This window comes from Dipodomys spectabilis, unplaced genomic scaffold, assembly GCF_019054845.1.
Source record: "Dipodomys spectabilis isolate Male_0828 unplaced genomic scaffold, ASM1905484v1 ptg000036l, whole genome shotgun sequence".
Lineage (NCBI taxonomy): Eukaryota > Metazoa > Chordata > Mammalia > Rodentia > Heteromyidae > Dipodomys > Dipodomys spectabilis.
Window position 1 is genome coordinate 867,568 of NW_024870713.1, and position 21,910 is coordinate 889,477.

General features: G+C 40.5%; 1 protein-coding gene and 1 pseudogene across 2 annotated transcripts in view; both read left to right on the forward strand.

The window, feature by feature from the left end:
- Adcy10 (adenylate cyclase 10) overlaps nt 1-21,675 on the forward strand; it is a 75,500-nt gene extending 53,825 nt beyond the window's left edge. Inside the window, exons 21-33 of one of the 2 annotated variants that reach the window (XM_042677371.1) lie at nt 553-555; nt 7,898-7,967; nt 8,220-8,451; nt 9,263-9,370; nt 10,010-10,185; nt 14,130-14,286; nt 16,128-16,332; nt 16,413-16,509; nt 17,079-17,194; nt 18,338-18,455; nt 19,566-19,761; nt 20,374-20,562; nt 21,092-21,675. In XM_042677371.1, the coding sequence (XP_042533305.1) occupies nt 553-555; nt 7,898-7,967; nt 8,220-8,451; nt 9,263-9,370; nt 10,010-10,185; nt 14,130-14,286; nt 16,128-16,332; nt 16,413-16,509; nt 17,079-17,194; nt 18,338-18,455; nt 19,566-19,761; nt 20,374-20,562; nt 21,092-21,253 (1,829 nt within the window). In that variant the 3' untranslated portion in view covers nt 21,254-21,675. The remainder of the gene's footprint in view (nt 1-552; nt 556-7,897; nt 7,968-8,219; nt 8,452-9,262; nt 9,371-10,009; nt 10,186-14,129; nt 14,287-16,127; nt 16,333-16,412; nt 16,510-17,078; nt 17,195-18,337; nt 18,456-19,565; nt 19,762-20,373; nt 20,563-21,091) is intronic. The other variant, XM_042677370.1, reaches the window with a different exon arrangement.
- Nucleotides 12,013-13,200, forward strand: LOC122106092 (annotated as a pseudogene).
- Nucleotides 21,676-21,910: the final 235 nt, after the last annotated feature.

Below are 21,910 nucleotides of genomic sequence, written 5' to 3' on the forward strand. Positions count from 1 at the left end.
CTATTCATCTAGTGAGGGGCATTGGTGTTGGTTCCATATCTTAGCTATGGTAAATAATGCTATGGTAAATAAACATAGTTGTGCTGGTAGCTTTAGTATAGCCTTGTTTGTGATCCTTTGGGTAAATGCCTAAAAGTGGGATTGCTGGGTCATAGGGAAGCTCTATGTGGAGACTTTTGAAGAACCTCCATCTTGCTTTCCAAAGTGGTTGAACAAGTTTATACTCCCAGCAACAATGCAGTAAGGTTCCCTTTTGGCCACACCCCCTCCAGCATCTGTTGGTATTAGATTTCTTGATTATAGCCATTCTAACTAGGGTGAGGTAGAATCTCAATGTTGCTTTGATTTGCATTTCTTTTATGGCTAGAATTCTTGAGCATTTCTTCATGTATCTATTGGCCATTCTTATTCCCTTTTCAGAGAAGTTTCTCTTCAAGTCTTTTAGCCCACTTATTAACCAGGCAGTTTCTTTGAGGATTTGTTTTTTTAGATTTTGTATGGACTTCTTTACCTACTTAATTTGGTTTTAGTGTTCATTCTCCAGTCCCTTAGTTGGTTAGTTATCGTTTCATTGGACTCCCTTTCCTTCTGTTGGGCTTCATTCAGCATTCCTTTTGTGGCCTCCATGGATTCCCCCAGCTTTCTGTTTGTGGATTCCATGAGTGTCTCTATTAATCTTTGTTTATTCTCATCCCACTCATGCAATTCCTGTATTAAGTTTTGATTAGCTTTCTCATGCTCATGAAATTCCTGTATTAATCTTTGATTAGCCTCATCATGCTCACTAGTTCCTGTACTAGTCTTTGGTTAGCCTCATCACACTCACAGGTTTCCCTATCACACTTTGCAGGCTTTCAATCTTTTCATTCAGCATGTTTACCAGTAGTGTTTGTAGAGTATTTTGGGAACTCTCCTCTGGATTATTCATTAACTCCTCTGTTGCCTGATTATCATGAGTAGGAGTTGAGATACCTGGACTTGGCATTTTTCTTGTGTTTCTCCAGCTTGTTCTCACCATTTACATATGAAAGCAAAATGAATTCTATGCTAGAACACCATTTTAAGGCAAGCATCAACCAGAGCCCTGTAGTTGCACAGATTGTTTAATGCAGTCAAAATAAGTACAGATACAATCTAGTTCAACATATACAATCTAGTTCAACAATAAACTACTATGGGACAATGATCTAAGAAAGACAAAGAAGGAGTCAACAGACCCGAAATTAATAGGTTTAGGGAGAATTGTGGGGAGAAAATAAGATTAGAGGAATGTGGGAGGGAAAAGGAGAGAATTTAACCAAGACCTAAATTCAGAGGAAAAAGATAGATGGAAAGGAGGAGAGAAATAAAGAAAAAGGAAAAATGTAAAAAATAAAAAATTTTAAAATGTACCACTTAAAAATTATATAAGTGTAAAGAAATAATACTACAATTAAAGGAGTTAAGGCTGAAAGTTTGTGAATTGAGTACACACACAATGAAGGATAAGGTCTAATAGTCAAAGACTGGTATATAATCTGGGGATGAACAGAACAGCAATTAAGTCATGCAAAAACACAAAACAAAACAAAACAAAAAGACCAAAAGGGCAAAGATAAAAAGAATTTTATTTTTATTTTTTATTTTTTTATTGTGAAAATACTGTACAGAGGGGTTACAATTACATGGGCAAGATAATGAGTACATTTCTTATCAAGCATTGTAGCCTCTTCCTTTGTTTCCCTTTCCCATCCCTTCTCATCCTTCCCCTGCCCCCCCCCATAAAAAGAATTAAAAAAACACACACACACATAAAATAAAAATGAGGGAAAAAATAGAAACTTTTTTTTTATTTTAAATCAGGTAGAAAAAAGTTTTGTGGTTTTTGTTTGTTTGTTTGTTTTATAGTGGGGATGGATCTTGTGTCTTCCCTATGTCCATAACCAGTCCCTTGGTGGAGTCTTTGGCTTGCTTGTGATGTTTGATTTTCCTGTGGCTTGATTGGTTTCTTGAATCAGTTTGTTTGAGCAGGCAGAAAGAAGCTCTGCCTTCTCAGGGACTTCATGTCCCTCCTCCCAGGCTAGTTCAGTGGGAGGGAGACCTGCTTTGAATATCACAAAAGGAGGAGATGGCTGTTTCCTCTAGCTTTGGAGTTGTTTGGGCTAGGTTGTGAATAGGGTTGAGACCTGTCAGCAATCAGTAGCTTTTCCCTGAGATACTAGCTCCTGAGACATTCACGCAGCCCAGCCTGGAGCCATTCCCAGAATTTATGTTTACTGAGTTTCAATTGTTTTTCTTTTACCCCTCCTGCAGCTGAGTCTGCTGCCTATGCTGCAGTGAGTAGGGGCAGCCTCTGGCTCTGTTTACCCAGTGAAGAAAGTCACTCCTCCATGGGCGGAGGTGCCCCTGCCTGGGAATGGCAACGTTCACCTGGATGTAGCTGAGCCCCACAGTCAGGTTCCTTTGACCTGTTGAATGGCTCCTATTGTCTTCTTCCAAGGCCTGAGTTATGTGCTAGCTGCTCTGGCTGGGTCTTTGTCAGTATCAAAGATGGAGTTCTTCTCCAGTGGTGAGGGAAAGGCTACCTTCCCACCGCTGCTCCATGAGAAGGAGTGAGGATTTCTTGGGGAAACTCATACCTTTCCCTTGGTTTCTGGGCCATCCACAGTCTGCGACTATCTGTGGTCAGCAGGATGAAGATTTCCACTCCTTGTCAGTTCTTGCAGGTGGTGAGTAGAATCTGCAAGTACACAGCCTCTGGTGCCTTGGTCCCAGGCTCTCTCTGTTGATATGGTGGCCACAGCAGAAGCAGCAGCAGCAGCAGCTGCCGCCACCACTGTGCCGCTACAGACTCTGGCAGTACTCAAATCTGTCTCCTTAACCAAGCCTCCTGGATATTTCCTCTCTGGCCAAACTCTCTGTACTATGACAGCACACTTGTTGTGACTCTCTAAGCCTTGGACTTTTCACTGGAACACTAAAACTGGTTTCTATGCAAGAATTTGCTTAGCCTTGGGCTGGGAAGGTGGCTCAGTGGTAGAGCGCTGCCTTGCATGCATGAGGCCCTTGGTTCGATTCCTCAGCACCACATAAGAAAAAAGGAAAAAAAATGGAAGTGGCACTGTGGCTCAAGTGGTGGAGTGCTAGCCTTGAGCTGAAGAGCTGAGGGACAGCACCCAGGCCTAGAGTTCAGACCCCACGACTGGACCAAAAAAAAAAAAAAAGAAAAAGAAAAAGAATTTGCTTAGCCCCCAACTTCTCCTCACCATCTCCCTCCAGACCTCCAGACTCCTGTTTTGGATTTTTGGAGACAAAGTTTCCTTTTGTAGCTTAGGCTAGCTTTGAACTCTCTATATATCCCAGACTTGCCTTGAACTCTCTCTTGAACTCTCCTCTTGCCTCTATGTCTGGGACACTGGCATTGAAGATGTGCACCAACATTATCACCCTCAATTTTTGATCAAACCCTTTGACCAAGGAGGAAATAACATTTGTTCATCTACTTTTTACTTAAGTCTCTCTATGTAGCCCAGGCTGGCCTCAAACTCAAGATCTTCCTGCCTCAGCCTTAGAAAGGCTGGGATTACAAACATGTACCACCATGTCTGACTCCCCATCTCCTGAAAGAAAGAAAACAAAAGAAAATGAAACAAGAGACAGAAAGAGAAGAGAGAAAGAGAAAGAGAGAATGTGTGTGTGTGTGTTTGGGGGAGAGAGAGAGAGAGAGAGAGAGATTAAGCTTTCAGTTTAAAACAAGTCTCTGGACCATAAGGTTTTGAAGACTCCTGAGGGCTTGAGCATGGAGAAGGTGAGACCTGACAGTAGTCTCATCCCACTGGGACTGGAATGATGTCAGGAAATATGTCACCGAGCTAGTATTTATAACATGTCCTTTCATGCATTATATTTTTCCAAAATTGGATATAGCTTTATTATTATTATCATAAAAGTAATGTGTGTGTAGCATGATGCCAACAGTGAAATTTATGTCCAGGGTTCCAAGATACAATAAATATCATAATGTAAAGTAAGGTAATGGGTAGACCTGCAGAATTTGCAAAGGACTTAACTGAAAATTGATGGTGGTTTATGATCCTTCATCTAGATCTAAGAAGAGGTGGGGATGAGGAGGAGTGTGGCGAGGGCTAAGATTGGTGAAGAGTTAGAAGTGCTGAGGTATTCTTAGTAAGTATGCCTCTCTCATGGATGCTTCTCTCATCATCTTTAGCCTAGCACAAATCATTTTAAGGACTTAGATATCTTGAGGCTGGCTTCATACCTAGGAATAGTAAAGTGAGCTGTGGCTACACTAGAATCAAGCTGCCTGCCTAGAGTTTGGGACAGGTGTAAAAGATGTTTCCATTAATCAGATTTAACCTGCTTGGGAGGAAAACAAAAACAAAAATAAAAATGTAAAGTTCTTCCCAGGAGTAGCTTTTGGAAAAGAGATATATAAAGATCCTGTAGCTTTACACCTGTATGGTGTGCTCACACACCCTTACATACAGAAGTAAACTTCACATTGCTGAAAAAAAATCTGTAGGAGGACTTCTGGGGGAAAAAAAGCAGGAAAGTATGGGGAGTGAACTGAAGAGGATGCATTGCCTTAATCAAGGAGTCTCAGTTGGAGGATCATAGGCAGGGCTCTATTGAAAGAACCAAGGAAAGCATCAGTAGAAAAGATAATAAACAGGGAAAGAATATTCCAGATTCTGTAGACTGTCTCTTATTCACTCCACCCCTTCACACACACACACACACACACACACACACTTTTTATATTGACATTTTATTGAGAGTGGGTATGTTCACATAAGCTGATAGCTAGTGTATAGGCTAGTTTGAGCAGTTGGCCTCTAACAGGCTGGCTAGGAACTTCAAAGAAAAGGACATTCATTATTCATGGATCCTGCACTAAGTCTTGGCTGCTCTGGAGCACATGTGACCACATGTGTCTGAGTGACATCTCTGTTGATCTTTCATTGGAACCTTGAGTGAGAACAGGGCTCCATGACTGTTCTTAACAGAATTTCTCAACTGTGCAAAAAGCTATCAGATAAGATGTAAATAAAGACTTTAAAATAACTAAGCATTTTATCTTAATAGTAAGTTCTTGGTCCACTGCTTACCTATATACCTTCTGTAGTTCTTCTCAGGGGCAAACAATTTTTATTGTCATGATAAAGGCATTTTACAGAGGGGTTATAGAGGTGATGAGTACATTTCTTTTTGGACAATGCCACCCCTCTCTCCCAGTTTTTCCCTCCCATCCCCATCCACAATTGTATAGTTCATTTTCAACATAGTATCTAGTGAGTACCATTGCCTTCTTGAAGATAGATAAGTGAACAAACAAGCCAAAAAGAAAAAAAAAAAAAAAAAAAAAAAAACAGAACAAAAAAGCCCTCCTGTTTCCATTAGGGGAAAATATTTTTGACTTAGCTGTTCTTTCTAGTCATTACTATCACTAAATGGCATGTTAACACTACTGTTTAAAAAGTCAAATTCTGACATTATCTGTCTAATTTTTGCTATAATAAATGAAGATTTAACTCTGTTTTATCCATTCTCAGTACCTCTCCCTATATGTGTGTGTGTGTCTGGGTGTCTGTGTGTGTGTCTGTGTGCACATGTGGAAATGTGTATATGTGAATTTGGAGGGATAAGGTCTTGCCACGTTGCCCAAGTTGACCCCAAATTCCTGAGCTCAAGAAATCTTCCCACTTTAGCCTCCTGAGGAGCTTGGATATCAGATGAAATCTATTATGCCTATTCTCTCAATATTATTATATTATTCATACTTACTATTAGACAATTTAGTGAAATATTTCTAAGATGATATAAATGGCCATTACAGAACCAAGTCATATATTATGATAATGTTTCTAAGCATTTGCTTATTTGACTTGTCTGAGAGTTTCTAGGAAAGTTTTCTTTTGATATTGTCCCCTGCTTTAGTCTTGGCTGGATACTCTGTCTATCCAGTATGACCCCTACGTAATACTGATCAAGGACATAATTAGAAGAAATTCAAGGATGGTGTATTTGGCATAAACCAGACAGTGGTGAAGTTGATTCTTTTTTTCAATTCTCTATGTTCTTTTTAAAAACTGTTATTTTTCTGAGTCTGAATTCATTCTGAGGCTCTACAGACCATGAGCTTACTCATGGGCTTACTCTGTCACCTTCTTCCAACTTTTTCTTACTCCTTTAGTTTCCAGAACTGTGTGCAATCTCACTTAACATTTCATTTATTTATTCAATATATATTTTCTAAATTGTTATTATGTGCCAGGCACTGCTCACTGCTTTGAACACCTCAGATATACTAGTGAACAAAGCAGCATTTTGTTGGAGAAGTAGACAATAAATGGGGAAAAACTCAAAAAATATGTAAATTACATATCATTCCATAAGTAATAAATTCCATGGAGAGAAACAGAAAATAAGTTGAATAGGGAAAGTGTGGTTAGAAGTAGAAAGCATTTAGGGAAGTCCTCATCGAATAGATAGATGTAATACAGAGGAAGTAGGAATTTTGTCCTATAGTTTGGAAAAAGTATTCCAGAAAGAGGGAATGGTTAACACATGGTTCCCAAACAGGAATGTGTCTCCTAGAGCTGGGGCTAGGAATATAGCTTAATTTTAGAACTCATGTTTCATGTGTATATGGCCTTATGTTCAATTCTATTTAGTCCTGCACCTGGAGAGACAGAAGACAAAAATAAAATGTCAGTTTGATGTTTTGAACTTGACGTCTTATTTTGAAGGATGTGAAACTATAAATAATTAGATTCAAAGGCTACTTACTTTTCTCCTTTCTTTGGAGAACTTTTGAACATTTTATATCTTTTATTCTTTTTACATTTACAGATCTTTCTTGTAGCAGGAAACAATACAATAGCTCCTTTATAAATAAAGGAAATTGACAACTATATATGATTCCTTCAATAGGTAAATCATATAATGACAAAGAATATGTCTTGTACACCTTAACTTTATTTGCTTTCCCTGGCCAATATTACTTTTCTCTGCATTTTGTTTTGCCATACATGGTGCCATACAAGGTCCTGGTGATTAAACCCAGGACCTTGCTTATGGTAGGCAAGCACTCTATCACAGAGCTACAGCCCACCTCCTATCATCATCATCATCAACATCAACATATATATATATATATATATATATACATATATATATATATACATATATATATATATATAGTGCTATTTATGTATATATGTATGTACTGAAGACAGAATACTGTTTTTACTCATTGATTTTTTTCAACAAGCATGCATTTATGTTGCATTTAGGTGGCAAATATACAGGGGGAACTAGGTAGTAATCTAGCTACTGGGGCTATAGTATAAAAATCATAGACATATATTTACTTTTATAAATTTGACTTTTAGTGGATGCCAATAAATAGTAAAAACAAGATCAACTAGTAAAATTACCAGGAGCCTTGTAAGTCTTAATAACTAGGCTAAATTCCATTCTAATTGAATTGCAACACATTAGGGAGTTATTTATTAGAATTACTATTGGCAGAAAATAATAGGAATCCAGAATTTCCTCTTACTTTCCATTGACCAGCTCTTGGTCACATGACCACAGCTCAGTTGCAAAAGAAGCTGGGAAATGTAACTACTCTGAATAAAATTGAACTTAGTTAAGTAAAGAAAGAAGGAACAATGGAAATTGAGGTAGGAAACCAACAGTTTCTATCACAGGAATCTGAATTATGGTTTTTAACCTTTACTCTGACTCAGCCATATAATCCCAGCATCTGGGAGGTTAAGGAAGAGAATATCATGAATTTGTAACCATCCTGGGCTACACAGTGAGATTTGTCTTTAAAAAAAAAAAACAAACAACTTCAATCACCCATTTAACTCATCTGCTTATTTTCTAGATAAAGAAGAGATCATGTTTTCTAAAGCAGAGATGCCTAAGATATCTGAATTTTTTCCTGAAAATCTCAGGTATGAGAATATATATAGTTTAAAAGTTGGTGCATAAATAATTGTCATTCAAGTCACAATTAGAATCATTTATCTGAAGAGCCATTTGGGCCTCTTAGGTACAATGGGAAAATGTCAAGGGGAGTTGCAGGGAGAGTTTGGTCAGTAGCATCTACATTAGTTTTTATTATCTTGTTCTAAAGTTTTAAAAGGCATTTTTACTATTGAAGTGTATACTACATGTACTATTTGTCGCTCTTTTTATTTGAACAGTCCTCAAGGAATCAAGGAAAAGATTTTGGGGTTTTTTGACCTTATTATAACAAAAATGAGGACATCTCAGGAAGATATCATCCCTCTGGAATCTTGCCAGTGTGAGGAGATCCTTCAAATGGTCATTTTACCACTGGCCCATCATTTTGTAGCTTTGGAAGAAAACAACAAAGCCTTATATTACTTCCTGGAAATTGCATCTGCTTATCTCATCCTAGGTGATAACTATAGGGTAAGCAGTTTCTACTCAGACCTACTCTACCCTTAGACAAGTTAAGAGACTGCACAGCCAGGAGGGAGTGCACATGGAAATCTCATTGCTCCTTGTTGATTCCTACAGCAACATTCTTTTTTGTTTGTTTTTAATGTGTCTCAATGTTAGGTAACTGAACAATGCTCAAAGCCCTTGGTTAATTTTTTAAAGCTATTTATACCCTAAGGAGTCATGAATAATTCAGAAGACATTGAAGCCAAAGAATTACTAGGTGTCACGGTGTGCAATGCATTTGCACTTCCATTCTCACCACAGGAAATCTGCCTGGATTACGACTCAACAGGCTTCCCTCCCCTTGCCTTTTGCACATTTCCCATGACTTCAGGAGACCAGGAGATACTGACTTATCTTACTCTTCAAGTCTGATCTTATCTTGATGTCACATGTTCCAAGAATCATCAGTCTCATGATGCCATAGGAGGCTGAAGTGTAAATGATGAGAGTTGTTCAGGGCCTTACTTTCTTCTGCCTTCTAAAGATGGTGAGGGACGTCTATAAGGAAGGGAGGACTGGGGATCACCCTAACTCGTTCTAAAAATGGAAGCCTGCTTTTCATACAGGTAGAGAAGCTATCCATGGCAGTGTATACTTTATTGGAAATAGGGAGGCTGGGGATAGATTTCTTACAGCCGGAAATTGCCCTGGGAGGAACTTAAGGGGGAAGGCAATTCATGTGATAACTTCCCTTCCTTCAGTATCTGGGGCCCACAGCCTTTCAGTGGTCTGACTGTACAACTCAATGCTTTTCAACTCCCCATGCTACTTTCAGGCATATTTGTATTTGAATGAAGGAGAAAGGCTTCTGAAAATTCTTAAGAGGGAAAAATCTTGGAGTCAGACTTTTGAGTCTGCCACCTTTCATACCCTCAAAGGTCAGGTAAGAAACCACTAAAGCATAAATCTGCTATTTTCTTTGGGTCTTTCCATAAAGAAGTTATTTTTATACTTTCATGTTGTCACTTTGTCCCCTACCACAAATTCTTGTCCAAGACTGTATAACCTCAAGTCCCTAAACACAGAGCCTCCTTACTATCACTTACCAGGAATGGGACAGGTGGACATCTGTATAGTTTGTAACTAGACACCAGTGGCTGACACCTGTAAACCTAGCTACTCAGGAGGCTGAGATCCTGGGGATCCCAGTTTTAAGTCAATCTGGCCATCTCCAAATGGCCAACAAAAAGCAGGCTGGAGGTGTGGCTCAAGTAATAGAGCACCAGCGAACAGCAAATAAATTGAGTGACAGTGTGAGGACCTGAGTTCAAGCCCCAGAACCAAAAAAAAGAGATTTTTTTTAACAATCTAGACAAATGGACATGTATGAGTAAACTTTTTCTCAGAGATAGATTTTGATACTGAACTAAGATGCTAAATCCTCATCCCTAGCCTTCATACATACATCCATAAACATTTGGGCCAAGGAGGATTTTGTTTCTGGAACATCCAACAATATTTTGTTGCTGGAATACATTATGTCCAGACTCATTGCTTTTCCTCTCTTCCTCTCTCCCCATAGGTCTGCTTTAATATGGGACACATGGTGCTTGCCAAGAAAATGCTGAGGAAGGCTCTGAAGCTTCTCAATCGAGTCTTCCCTTACAACTTTATCTCCCTGTTTCTCCAAAGCCATGTTGAGAAGAACAGACATTTCCATTTCTTGAATCAGCAGGGCCAAGAGGGCCTACCTCCAGAGTAAGGAACATGCTGGGGAAAGATGAGTGCTTCATCCTATTCCTTAATGAGACAGACCTTCACATGATGCAAACCAGCCCTCAAATCCTGGGGCATAAAGACTTCTGTTTAGTCTGATCCCTTTCTAGAGAAGGGGGAGGCAGATGTCAGTGAGGCTCCCAGGCCAGAGCTGCATTTCACAGGCAGTGATTGTCAAAGAGAGTTCAGATGACCTCAGTATGAGGGTTCCCTTTATAAAGTGAGCCCCAGTGTTCCTTCTACTCATTTAGCCTTAAAACCCTTGCCCTCTCTCATCCACCTTCCAATCACAGCCAGCACTAACGCTCCTAGAACCTCAGTCTCCAGCCCTCTATCATTCAGTGCTAAGAAAAAGAGCAGGCCCTCTGCTAAAAACAAAACAAAACAATGGCAAGGATGGGCATTACATGGGATGTCCGTTGGCCAAAATTGGACTCTTAAGATTTGTACCTGCCAGTTTATACATATTAATAATGAAACAAACAATAATGGTTTTGAAAGTGGAGAGTGGATGGAAAGGTAGATGAAGTGAGACTGTTGATTGTTGCTGAAGCTAAGTGTTAAGAACATATAATTCATAATGTGCTGTCATTTCCATGTCTATATTTGAACTTTTCTAAAAGAAGCTTTTAAAATATCCCACCTATCTCATATATTTTACTTATCTAACAATTCATATCTAGGGAGATGCTTCCTTGTTGGAAGTGTGGAGAGCTGACAGCCTCTCACTTGAGGAAGATAAATAGCATTATTTCTACAGCTTCTTCCTCAGGTTGCTAGCGTCTGTTCCCTTGACTAAATTGCTATAGCAATTGTTGCAATCTCAACAAAAAAAACTCCTCCCCAGGGAGGTAGGTTAAAAATGCTCATTTCTAGTTGAGCATGGTGGTTCATGCCTGTTATAATCCTAGCTTCTTGGGAGGATAAGATCAGGAAGATTTCTGTCTGGCAAAAATTTCATGAGATCTCCACCTAAAAACAAATAAAAGCTGAGCATGATGGTGCACATCTATCTTCCTAGCTACAGAGGGAAGCATAAGTAGGAGTGTGGTCTTGGTTGGTCCAGGCCAAGGAGACCTTATTTCAAAAATGATCAAAACAGGGCTGGGAAGGTGGCTCAGTGGTAGAGTGCTTGCCTTGCATGCCTGAGGCCCTGGGTTCGATTCCTCAGCACCACATAAGCAAAAAGAAAAAAGCCGGAAGTGGTGCTGTGACTCAAGTGGTAGAGCACTAGCCTTGAGCTGAAGAGCTGAGGGACAGTGCCCAGACCCAGAGCTCAGGCCCCCACGACCGGCAAAAAAAAAAAAAAAAAAAAAAAAGAGCAAAACAAACAGGATTGGGGGAATGGCTGAAGTGATACAAAGCCCTGAGTCCAGTATGCCCCCCTTATATAAGAATAGATATAATTTCCTTTGTCAAGTGGAGGCCTAGCCTCCATAGCAATGTGAAATAAATAAAGCAACACATGGAACTGAGGTAAAGAGGGCTTGAGACCTGGCACCCTCACGCTCTAGCCATGTGACTTTGAGTTAATGACTTCACCCATCTGAGTGTTAATTTTTTTTTTTTCCGTGGCTGATCCTGGGCACTGTTGCTGACCGTTTTTGCTCAAGACTAGTGTATCATTTGTGCCACAGCTCCCCTTCTGGCTGTTTTTTTTTGGGGGGGGGGTCGGTCACGAGGCTCGAACTCTGGGCCTGGGCGCTGTCCCTCAGCTCAAGGCGAGCGCCCCACCGCTTGAGCCACAGCGCCACTTCCGGTCTTCTGGTGGTTTATTGGAATAAGAGTCTCCCGGACTGGCGCTTGAAGATGGCGGCTGCTGCCGGGAGGTTGTTCCGGGCCTCGGTTGCCCGGCATGCAAGCCCCATCCCTCAGGGTATTTCTACCTCGCAGCCCTTAGGCATGTTGCTTCTAGAAGAACGTGCTTGACAAACAAACTGTGGGCTGGCTCTACTCAAGCACAATTCGCCTTTAGCACTAGTTCCTCATCCTATGCTCCCGCTGTCGCCCAGCATGCGCCTCACTTTAAAGGCACAGCTGTTGTCAATGGAGAGTTCAAAGAGCTTAGCCTTGATGACTTTAAGGGGAAATACTTGGTGCCTTTCTTCTACCCTTTGGATTTCACCTTTGTGTGTCCTACAGAAATTGTTGCTTTTAGTGACAAAGCCAATGAGTTTCACGACGTGAACTGTGAGGTCGTTGCCGTTTCGGTGGACTCCCACTTTAGCCATCTTGCCTGGATCAATACACCAAGGAAGAATGGAGGCTTGGGCCAATGAACATTGCACTCTTGTCGGATTTAACCAAACAAATTTCCCGGGATTATGGTGTGCTGTTGGAAGGTCCTGGTCTTGCACTCAGAGGTCTCTTCATAATTGACCCCAATGGAGTCATCAAGCATCTGAGTGTCAATGACCTGCCAGTGGGCCGGAGCGTGGAAGAGACCCTCCGCTTGCTGAAGGCGTTCCAGTTTGTGGAAACCCATGGAGAAGTCTGCCCAGCAAACTGGACACCAGATTCTCCTACTATCAAGCCAACTCCAACGGCTTCCAAAGAATACTTCCAGAAGGTCCATCAGTAGATGATCTGTGTGCACCTGAACCTTCACTACAGAAAACAACCTCAGCTGGCGCCCTTTTTGCATTTCAAAGATTATTTATAGAAGGAAAAACCCAATCATGCTTGTATTTATTGATACTACTCTTTATTTCTCTTTAACAAAGAAACCCCTCTTGTTTCCATTTCCTGGAGAGATATCATTCTTAATGTTTTCTTTTTTGTAACACTGGCTAAAACTTTGTCCAGGCAGTAGTTAGTAGCCAACAGAAGTCCTTTATTGGCAATGTCCTTATTGATCATGTCTTCAGTGGGCAAAGAAAACACTTCCTCCTTAGCCTTCCAGACTTTCGTTGCTCCAAAGTAACCCAAGTACGGAAGGCTTCTGATCAAGAGTCCTGATTTTTCTTCTTGAAGTTCTTTGTATTAAACTGAATTTCCTTTAAGACAACATAGCTTTATGTTATTAGGCTCTGCTGTCCAAGCTAACTCAAAATGGATGTCTGTGTGATGGAAACAAATGTGAATTGAGACTAAAACACGGTGGAAACGTGACTTAACTGATCATGCATGACCCTGTCCCTGAGGTTTCTAGTTTACAGTTATTTTATTCACTAGCTGACTTAGTTCAGTGTGTATTTTCAAATAATGATTAGATGTAATTATAAAGGATCTATATTAAATCCAGAGATTGATTTTTGATTCAAGTGCTTGATGTAAAATATAAAATAAACATACTTTAAAATAAAAAAAAAAAAAGAGTTTCACGGACTTTCCTGCCCGGGCTGGCTTTGAACCATGATCCTCGGATCTCAGCCTCCTGAGTAGCTAGGATTACAGGCGTGAGCCACCGGCGCCCAGCTTCCTGGATGTTTTTATTTTTTGAGTAGTTAATTGGAGGTAAGAGTCTCACAGACTTTCCTACCTGGACTGGCCTTGAACTGCAATCCTCAGATCTCAGCCTCCTGAGTAACCAGGAGACACTGGCTTGAGTGTCACTTTCCTGGTGTGTAAAATGAGGTTAGTTATTCCTTCCTTTCCTATAAGGTTCTTATCAGACTGAAATGTGATTAAGTGAGCTCAATGTGCCTTTTCAACAGCTTCATTTAATTAGCAATTACATGACACACACATAGCAGCTGTTTTACCTACCTTAATCATCATGAAGTAGGCATTTTGGTCCTCATTGTAAAATGAAGAAAATGTGTTTCATAAAATCAAACATGCTTGCCACTAATGGGGGCAGATGTAGATTCAAGTCAGGTTCAACTCCTGAAACTACCCTGAGACACTGTGTGTGGTATTCCCTAAACATGCTAGTTATCATAAACTTCTCTCTCTGTGTTTCATTTGTTTTACTTAATCAATAGGAAGAAGAAGTTGGCACAACTTTACCAGGAAACCACATGCTTCTCCTTGCTATGGCAGATCTATAGCTTAAATTACTTTTTTCATCACAAGTATTATGGCAACCTGGCAGCTCTGATGCAAGTGAACACAGCACTGGAAACTCAAAATGATTTCCAGGTAGGGCATTTTCTCTAGCTGCTCCTAGAATTTTGGAATCTCATTTGGAGAGAAAATTCTAACAAAGTCAACTAGAATTGAAAATTATAAGGATAAAATAAAAGCCTGACTAGGTTGTTTTTGCCAGCAGCTCTTAAGACACTTTGGCCCCCAAATCACTTCACATTCTTAGAAATTACTGAACTTTTGCCAGGCACTAGGAAATCATCAGCCTGTAATTCTAGCTGTTCAGGAGACTGAGATCTGAGGATTGCAATTTGAAGCAAACTCAAGGCATGAAAGTCCATGAGACTCTTATCTCTAATCAACCACCAAAAACCCAGAAGTAGACCTTGGCTCAAGTGGTAGAGCACCAACCTTGAGTGAAAAAGCTAAGGGACAGCACTCCAGCCTACATCCAAGCCCCAGTACTGGACCAATTTGGAAGCATTGATGTTTTCAAGTTGCTTTTATCTACCTGAGTCTTATCTGTAATTGTTATTATAGAACTCAAACTTGGAAATTTAAAATACTTTAAAATAGAAGTAATAGACACATTCCATGTTTTCACTAAAAAACTATTTCTCTAAGCAAAAAAAAAAATGTAGTAAAGTATGGCCATCAGTTACATAAATGTCTTGCTTTATAGATGTAAACTAGAACCTTCCACCTACTTCTACTTTTTTTTTTTTTTTGGTCCGGTCGTGGGGCCTGAACTCTGGGCCTGGGCGCTGTCCCTCAGCTCTTCAGCTCAAGGCTAGCGCTCTACCACTTGAGCCACAGCACCACTTCTGGCTTTTTTCTTTTTGCTTATGTGGTGCTGAGGAATCGAACCCAGGGCCTCAGGCATGCAAGGCAAGTGCTCTACCACTGAGCCACCTTCCCAGCCCCGACCTACTTCTACTTTGATTCTGTGGCAATATCACACACATTACCACTGGAAAACTGTAATATACTCAGAGAATGAAAGTTATGGAGGGAAGTTTTAAACAATGATTCTCTTTTTTAAGATAGAATCAAGCCAGGTGCCAGTGGCTCATGCCTATAATCCTAGCTACTAAGATATGAGATGACTATTCAGAGCAAGCTGGGACAGGAAAGTCCAGGAGACTTTTATATCCAATTAACCACCAAAAAGCTGAAAGAGGAGTTGTAGCTTAAGTGGTAGAAGATAGCTGTGAATAAAAAAGCCAAATGGATCTATCAAGTCCTGGGTCCAAACCTGAGACTGAGAGGCCAGACCAAACAAAAAAGTTTGTGAAAGCCCATCTCAATAGAAAAAGCTGGGTGTGTGGTATGTACCTGTCATCTCAGTTATGGTAGGAAACCTAAATAAGAGGATTATAATCTAGGTGAGCCTAGGCTTCATTCCCCGCCCCCCCCCCCCCCCCCCCCCCGCCTCCCCACTAAAAAAGCAAGACCCTGTCTCCAAAATAAAGCATAAAGGAGTGTGGCTTAAGCGGTAGATCATGTGCCTAACAAGTACAAAACCCTGAATTCAAATTCTAGTATAACCATAAAAAAATCTTCTTTTATCTCCATTCGTTACCCTCCCTTTTCCTGCAAAAAAAAAAAAGCACCTACCATTTAAACTTTGAAGAGCCTCTTCTCAGTTGTCAGCATATATCTGTTAAATACAGGTGACATTGGATTTTTTACAGAGATTAAAATATTTGTATTTTTATTTAAGAATGGTAGGCAAAAGAAGCCATTGAGGTCATTGGTTGGTTAGATCCAATTTGATTTGTGTATGTCCTAATGCCCAAATGTTTGCTGACAGGAACTGGGTGGTTTCCTCATGCTTCCTGGTTTGGGTTCCACCTCAATGTTTCCCCAACTCTCCTCCATTGCTGCCATTTCAGATCGTTAAGGCTTACCTGGACTATTCACTGTACCACCAGCTGACTGGCTATCAGGGCATGTGGTTCAAATATGAAATCATGGCCATGGAACAAATCTTGAACCTACCCCTGAAAGGCGAGGGCATTGAAATCGTGGCACATGTGGCAGATACATTGGGCTACATCAAGTTCATAATGGGTCACCTGGACCTGGCCATTGAGTTAGGTAAGGGCTGTCTGGGCATGCAGGGGCTTGAAGACACAGGTCATTACTTCTAATACATACTGGCATTGTTTTCTTTTTAGGCTCTCGAGCCCATAAGATGTGGGCCTTGCTCCGGAATCCCAACAAACACTATATAGTCCTCTGCAGACTTAGCAAATCTCTCTTCTTGAAAAGCAGGTATTTATCTTAAAATATTTTCCAAATTTAGAAAACCATGTGATTGAGTGTTCTGGGCTTGGTGATACTGTTGGAAAAGGAGCAAAGATGACATGACTGGTAATTGTCATTTTTTCCCTTTGGATACCAGTTTTGGTTTTTCTGTTAAGTCTTTTAACAGAATTCTTGCATATATATCAACCCTTATCTGGTTCTTCTGTCCATGACTGGAGGGGATATTATCTTCCCTATTGTGAAAATCAGGCCTCTAACTTTTAGAGGTACATGGAGAAAAGGAAAGTCTGCTCAGAGAATAGCAGTCAGGAATGGAGGCTCAGGCTATTGTGGCCAGGTTCTGGTCACCCAGATTTGGAGGAAATCTAATAAAACCACTTGAGAAAAGAAAACAACAACTAAAAAACCAGCTAACTAGGGAATTAGGTCCCAGTCTTGAGCAGAGGTCGGGTTTCAGTTTTTATGTCTCTTTGCCATATTTGGCACTGAATTTCTGTGCAAGACCAAGATTAGGCAATGATTGAATTTCATCCTTTTCTCTCCATTGTTTAATCCTACCATCTTTTCTTCCAAAGATACAAGCAACTGATTCAGGTGATGGGGTGGCTGTGGGATCTTTCTGTTGCAGAAGAGCACATCTTTAGCAAGGCATTTTTCTATTTTGTCTGCTTGGATATCCTGCTTTATTCTGGTAAGTGTGGCCTTGGAACTGAGAAGTAAGTGGGAGTGTGGCCCATATGCTGATTTGTTAGAGCCAGGCTTCAAGACTGTCTGTTTTCAGGCTGGATGGTCATATAAGAAAGGGATGCAGAGAACCTGGAGATATGATCTTAGGTGCAAGGATTGTAAGTGAGCCATAAAATAATTAAATCTTGAAGGACTTCTTGGATCTAAGCTGTCAGTTACATTGTCAGATGTTCATATATGTAATCATCACTGGCACTAACTTAGTATTTCATTTTTATTTGTTTTGTTGTTTTTTGGGGGGGGTCCAGTCATGGGGCCTGAACTCTGGGCCTGGGCGCTGTCCCTCAGCTCTTCAGCTCAAGGCTAGCGCTCTACCACTTGTGCCACAGCACCACTTCTGGCTTTTTTCTTTTTGCTTATGTGGTGCTGAGGAATCGAACCCAGGGCCTCTGGCATGCAAGGCAAGTGCTCTACCACTGAGCCACCTTCCCAGCCCTATAGTATTTAATTTTTAGGGAATATACTTAGGAAGTTCATGCTTTACAATGAAGTGTTGGATTGCTAACCATGAGAGCTGTTGATGATTTGGAAAACAAAGTTCTTTCCTGCCAACCTTGAAATGACAGGTTGACAGTCCTGAGTGTCCACATCAGACCGGAGAATACCATCAGAGGGCTATTTTCTACCCTGATTATTTTTCCAGTACTAGGTCTTGAATTAAGGGCCTCATATTTGCTAGGCAAACACTTCACCTCTTGAGCCATACCTCCAGTCACACGTGGTTTTGAAAGGGGAACTACGGGTGGAAATATGGAGAAGTTCCAGGCTATTCTAGGGCGCGTTCTGCATTTGAACTAGAAAAGTATGGCTTAACCTCCACCCCTGCCTAGTGTGCCTTAATGAAATTATGTTATAGAACCATAACAATCCACAATGTAACCCAGATTCAGCAAGGACAGGGAAATACAGTCAAGTGGTTGTTGCAATCTATGGAACCCTCTAGATGCATAAAGTGATCAGAGACTACTGACTCTCATTGATAGAAAAGTCTATTGGGAGCATCTAGATAAGAAAGATGATTCCTCTTCTCCCCAAACACCCCTACACATGCTTACCAGCAATGATTTCATGTTTTTCTATTATTTAGGTTTTGTTTATAGGACATTTGAAGAATGTTTAGAGTTTATATGCCAAAATGAAGACAACAGAATCCTCAAGTTCCAAAATGGACTTCTCCTGGGACTTTATTCCTGCATAGCAGTCTGGTAATAATGTGCTATTGATCACTCAATAAGAACAGTTCTCTTACATGTTTTATATGAAAGCAAAAGTACTCACAAACTATATCTGATATCTCTTAAAGGTATTAGGAAATATTTACCTGAGAAATCTCCTAGTTCTTCACCCTCAGCAAGTGCAGAAAAGTTGTTGTATATGATGCAATACTTATTTATATTCTCATCATATGGGATGATAAGAAAAGATTATAGGACAAAAACCACCACCCCAGGGTAGGGGAAAAGTATGGATTTGTTACAGATGGGTGATCATGGAGGTAAAGATCTCAGATTCTTAGTGCCATCAATGAAGAATTGAATGAAGACATAAAATATAAAGAGGCAAAGCAAGAACTTTAATAGAAAAAGTCCACAATTAAGGGAAACAACAGGTTTAAGCTAGATGGCTCAAGAGCAAATATGTGGTTCATAAAGTTTCAGTTTTCTAGGATTTGGAGATTATTTGGAGTGTTTGGAGGAATTCATAGTAGTGACAGACAGCTGATCTTAGAGAAATGAAGGGGCATGACGAGGAAGATTTTTGGAAGAGATCAGTGCATGTACAAAATTGCCAACCTATGGTTTCAATTATATGAGATGCAGTGTATATGCATGAAGTCTGAAGTCGGAGTTTGTTGTACTGTCAGCCCAAGGATGCAAAGGGTTCGTTCCACTATGCAGGTGCTTTGGTTTGGTTAGAACTGGCTGGAAGTTTTTCTGTTCCTAGAAAGAAATCCTACCTGAAAACTGACAACTCATAACCCCTAGGGAGAAATGGCCATGAGAAGTACTGGGGAGGAGATAGGACTTGGTGTCTGTTAGGGCCTGACTGGGATGTTGTTTTTATCATTCTTCCCCTATAGCCAACCAGCCTCTGAGTCCTATCTGTGGATTTTGCTAAACCCAGAGAGAAACTATTTGGGGTGGGGATGTAGATTACAAGTATACTCATTATGGATAGACTTTTTTTTATTCTTGTATACATTGTGTACTTGTATTAATTGTCACAAGTAGTCTAGAGATGACTGTCATATGCAGGAGGATATGCATAGGTTATGTGTAAATGTTGATTGTTCTCTCTCCTCTATGATGGTACAGGTATGCTAGACTTCAGGAATGGGACAACTTTTACAAATTTTCCAACAGAGCTAAAACCCTAGTGCCAAGAAGAACCCCAACAGTTCTTTACTATGAAGGAATCATTAGGTACATGGAGGGGCAAGTTCTTCACCTTCAGAAGCAAATTGAAGAGCAGTCTGAGAATGCCCAGGACAGTGGGGTTGAGCTGCTTAAGGTGAGGCCTGGTTTCAATTTTTCCAGAATAAATTCCTACCTTAGTGGCTTTCCATTTTCTCCTCCTCCCCCTCCTCCTCTTCCTCCTCCTACTCCTCTTCCTTCTCCCTCCTTCCCTCCTTTTCCTCTCCTCTTCCTGTTTGTTTTGAGGTCTCACACTAGGTTTGAATTCTCAATTCTTTTACCTCCACCTCGCAAGTGCTGGGATTACAGGTCTGCACCACAATACCCAGTACCTTCCTAGACTGTTTCTTTTAGATGAAAACATTTCTACATGTTTGTAATAGAAGGTGATTTGGGTTTTTGGAGCTTTTTGTTTTTGTTTTTTGCCAGTCCTGGGGCTTGAACCCAGGGCCTGGGCTCTGTCCCTGAGCTACTCTATGCTCACAGCTAGCACTCTACCAGTTGAGCCACGGCACTACTTCTGGCTTTTTCTGAGTAGTTTATTGGAGATGAGTCTCACCGACTTTGCTGCCCAGGCTGCCGTTGAACCATAACCTTCAGATCTCAGCATCCTCATTAGCCCCAGTAGGAAAGTCCTTGAAACCCTTTATTAGTCAGGATATTTTTTTATCTTAATATTCTCTGCATCTCTCTCTCTTTCCCTCTCTAGAACTTAGAGCGTCTTGTGGCTCAAAACACCACTGGCCCTGTTTTCTACCCAAGACTCTACCATCTGATGGCCTACGTCTGCATATTAATGGGAGATGGGGAAAACTGTGACCTCTTCCTGAACACAGCCTTGCAGCTCTGTGAAAGACAGGGTAATATGCTGGAGAAATGCTGGCTGAATATGAGCAAGGTGTGTATCAGCTGTTAAGCTGCCACAGGATTCTCATCCTTCTAAGAAAGGCCTAGAAGGCTACTTTCTAGTTAGGTCACTCTTAATTAGTCCATTTGGACTGCTATCACAAAATACCCCAGACTGTGAAATTTATATATAATAGACAGTTACTGCTCACAGTTTTAGTGGTGCTAGAGAAGCCTGTTTTTCAATGATGGTGCCTCTTGTTGTGGTCTTGCTTGGCAAAATGTAGAAGAGGGAAATATGTTTCATATACTCCCCTCCCCACACACACTGGAACTAGGACTGGAAGTCAAGTGCATTGTCCCTTAGCTTTCTTGCTTAAGGCTGCCTTAGAGACAAAAATTTTGCTAGCCAAGGTAAACAGACTACAGGAAGAGAGCCTTGAAACTGTATGGATAGAGGGTAGTTATGAGTGAGCTCCCACCTGTGCAAAGCCAAGACTTTCTTCTCATATAAAGGCCAGTTTCACTGATCCAAGTCAAAGAGTGCTCACTAACCCTTTGTTCCCTATAACCCTCTCAAGGAATGGTGGTACTCGAGTTCTGAGTTAACATCAGACCAATGGCTGCACACTGTCTTGAGTCTCCCGACCTGGGACAAAATTGCATCAGGCAAGATAAGCATTCAAGATGTTCAAAAGAACAAATTCTTGATGAGAGTTAACATCCTGGACAATCCTTTCTAACATTTTGTGAAAGAAAACAAAACCTGGTAAGAGCCATCCCTTTACCACAAAACCTTCATGATCTTTCTGCAGGTTTCATGGGTGCTTCCATACCAGACACTGTTACTTCTTTCTAGAGAGCCAAAAATGGTTAGACATCATCCCTCTTCACTTTCTCTAACTTTATACAAATTGCCTTTACCTTTGTTGGATGTTGCCATATCCTGTTTTGTTGAGCCTGTGAGAAATTGTGTCACATGGGAAAATATTAATATCAAGGTGGTTTGATGTCTTGTATTATGACAGACATGTTCCTAATTAATGATTAAAATGTTTATTTTTAAATGTCTAGCTGTTGTGTAGAGGTAGCATAATATTGCAAGTAGCAAACTTTCTGTTCCTCATCTCTAAGGATGAGATGGGAAAAGATTCATTTTGATGCTTTTGTCGTACTAGCCCCTTTAACCAAAAACATAAAATATCTTTGGAAATAAAATTTTAATTGAAGTATTAATACTTTTGACAAATTATTTGCCTATCTATTTAGTACTGGGATCAAACCCAGGGCAATGTATATATTAGCATAAACACTGCCACTGAGCTACAGCCTTAGCTTAAAATGTATTTAGTAGTTAAGACACAATAGAATTCATCTTTATTTCCCAGAGATTAAGGGAT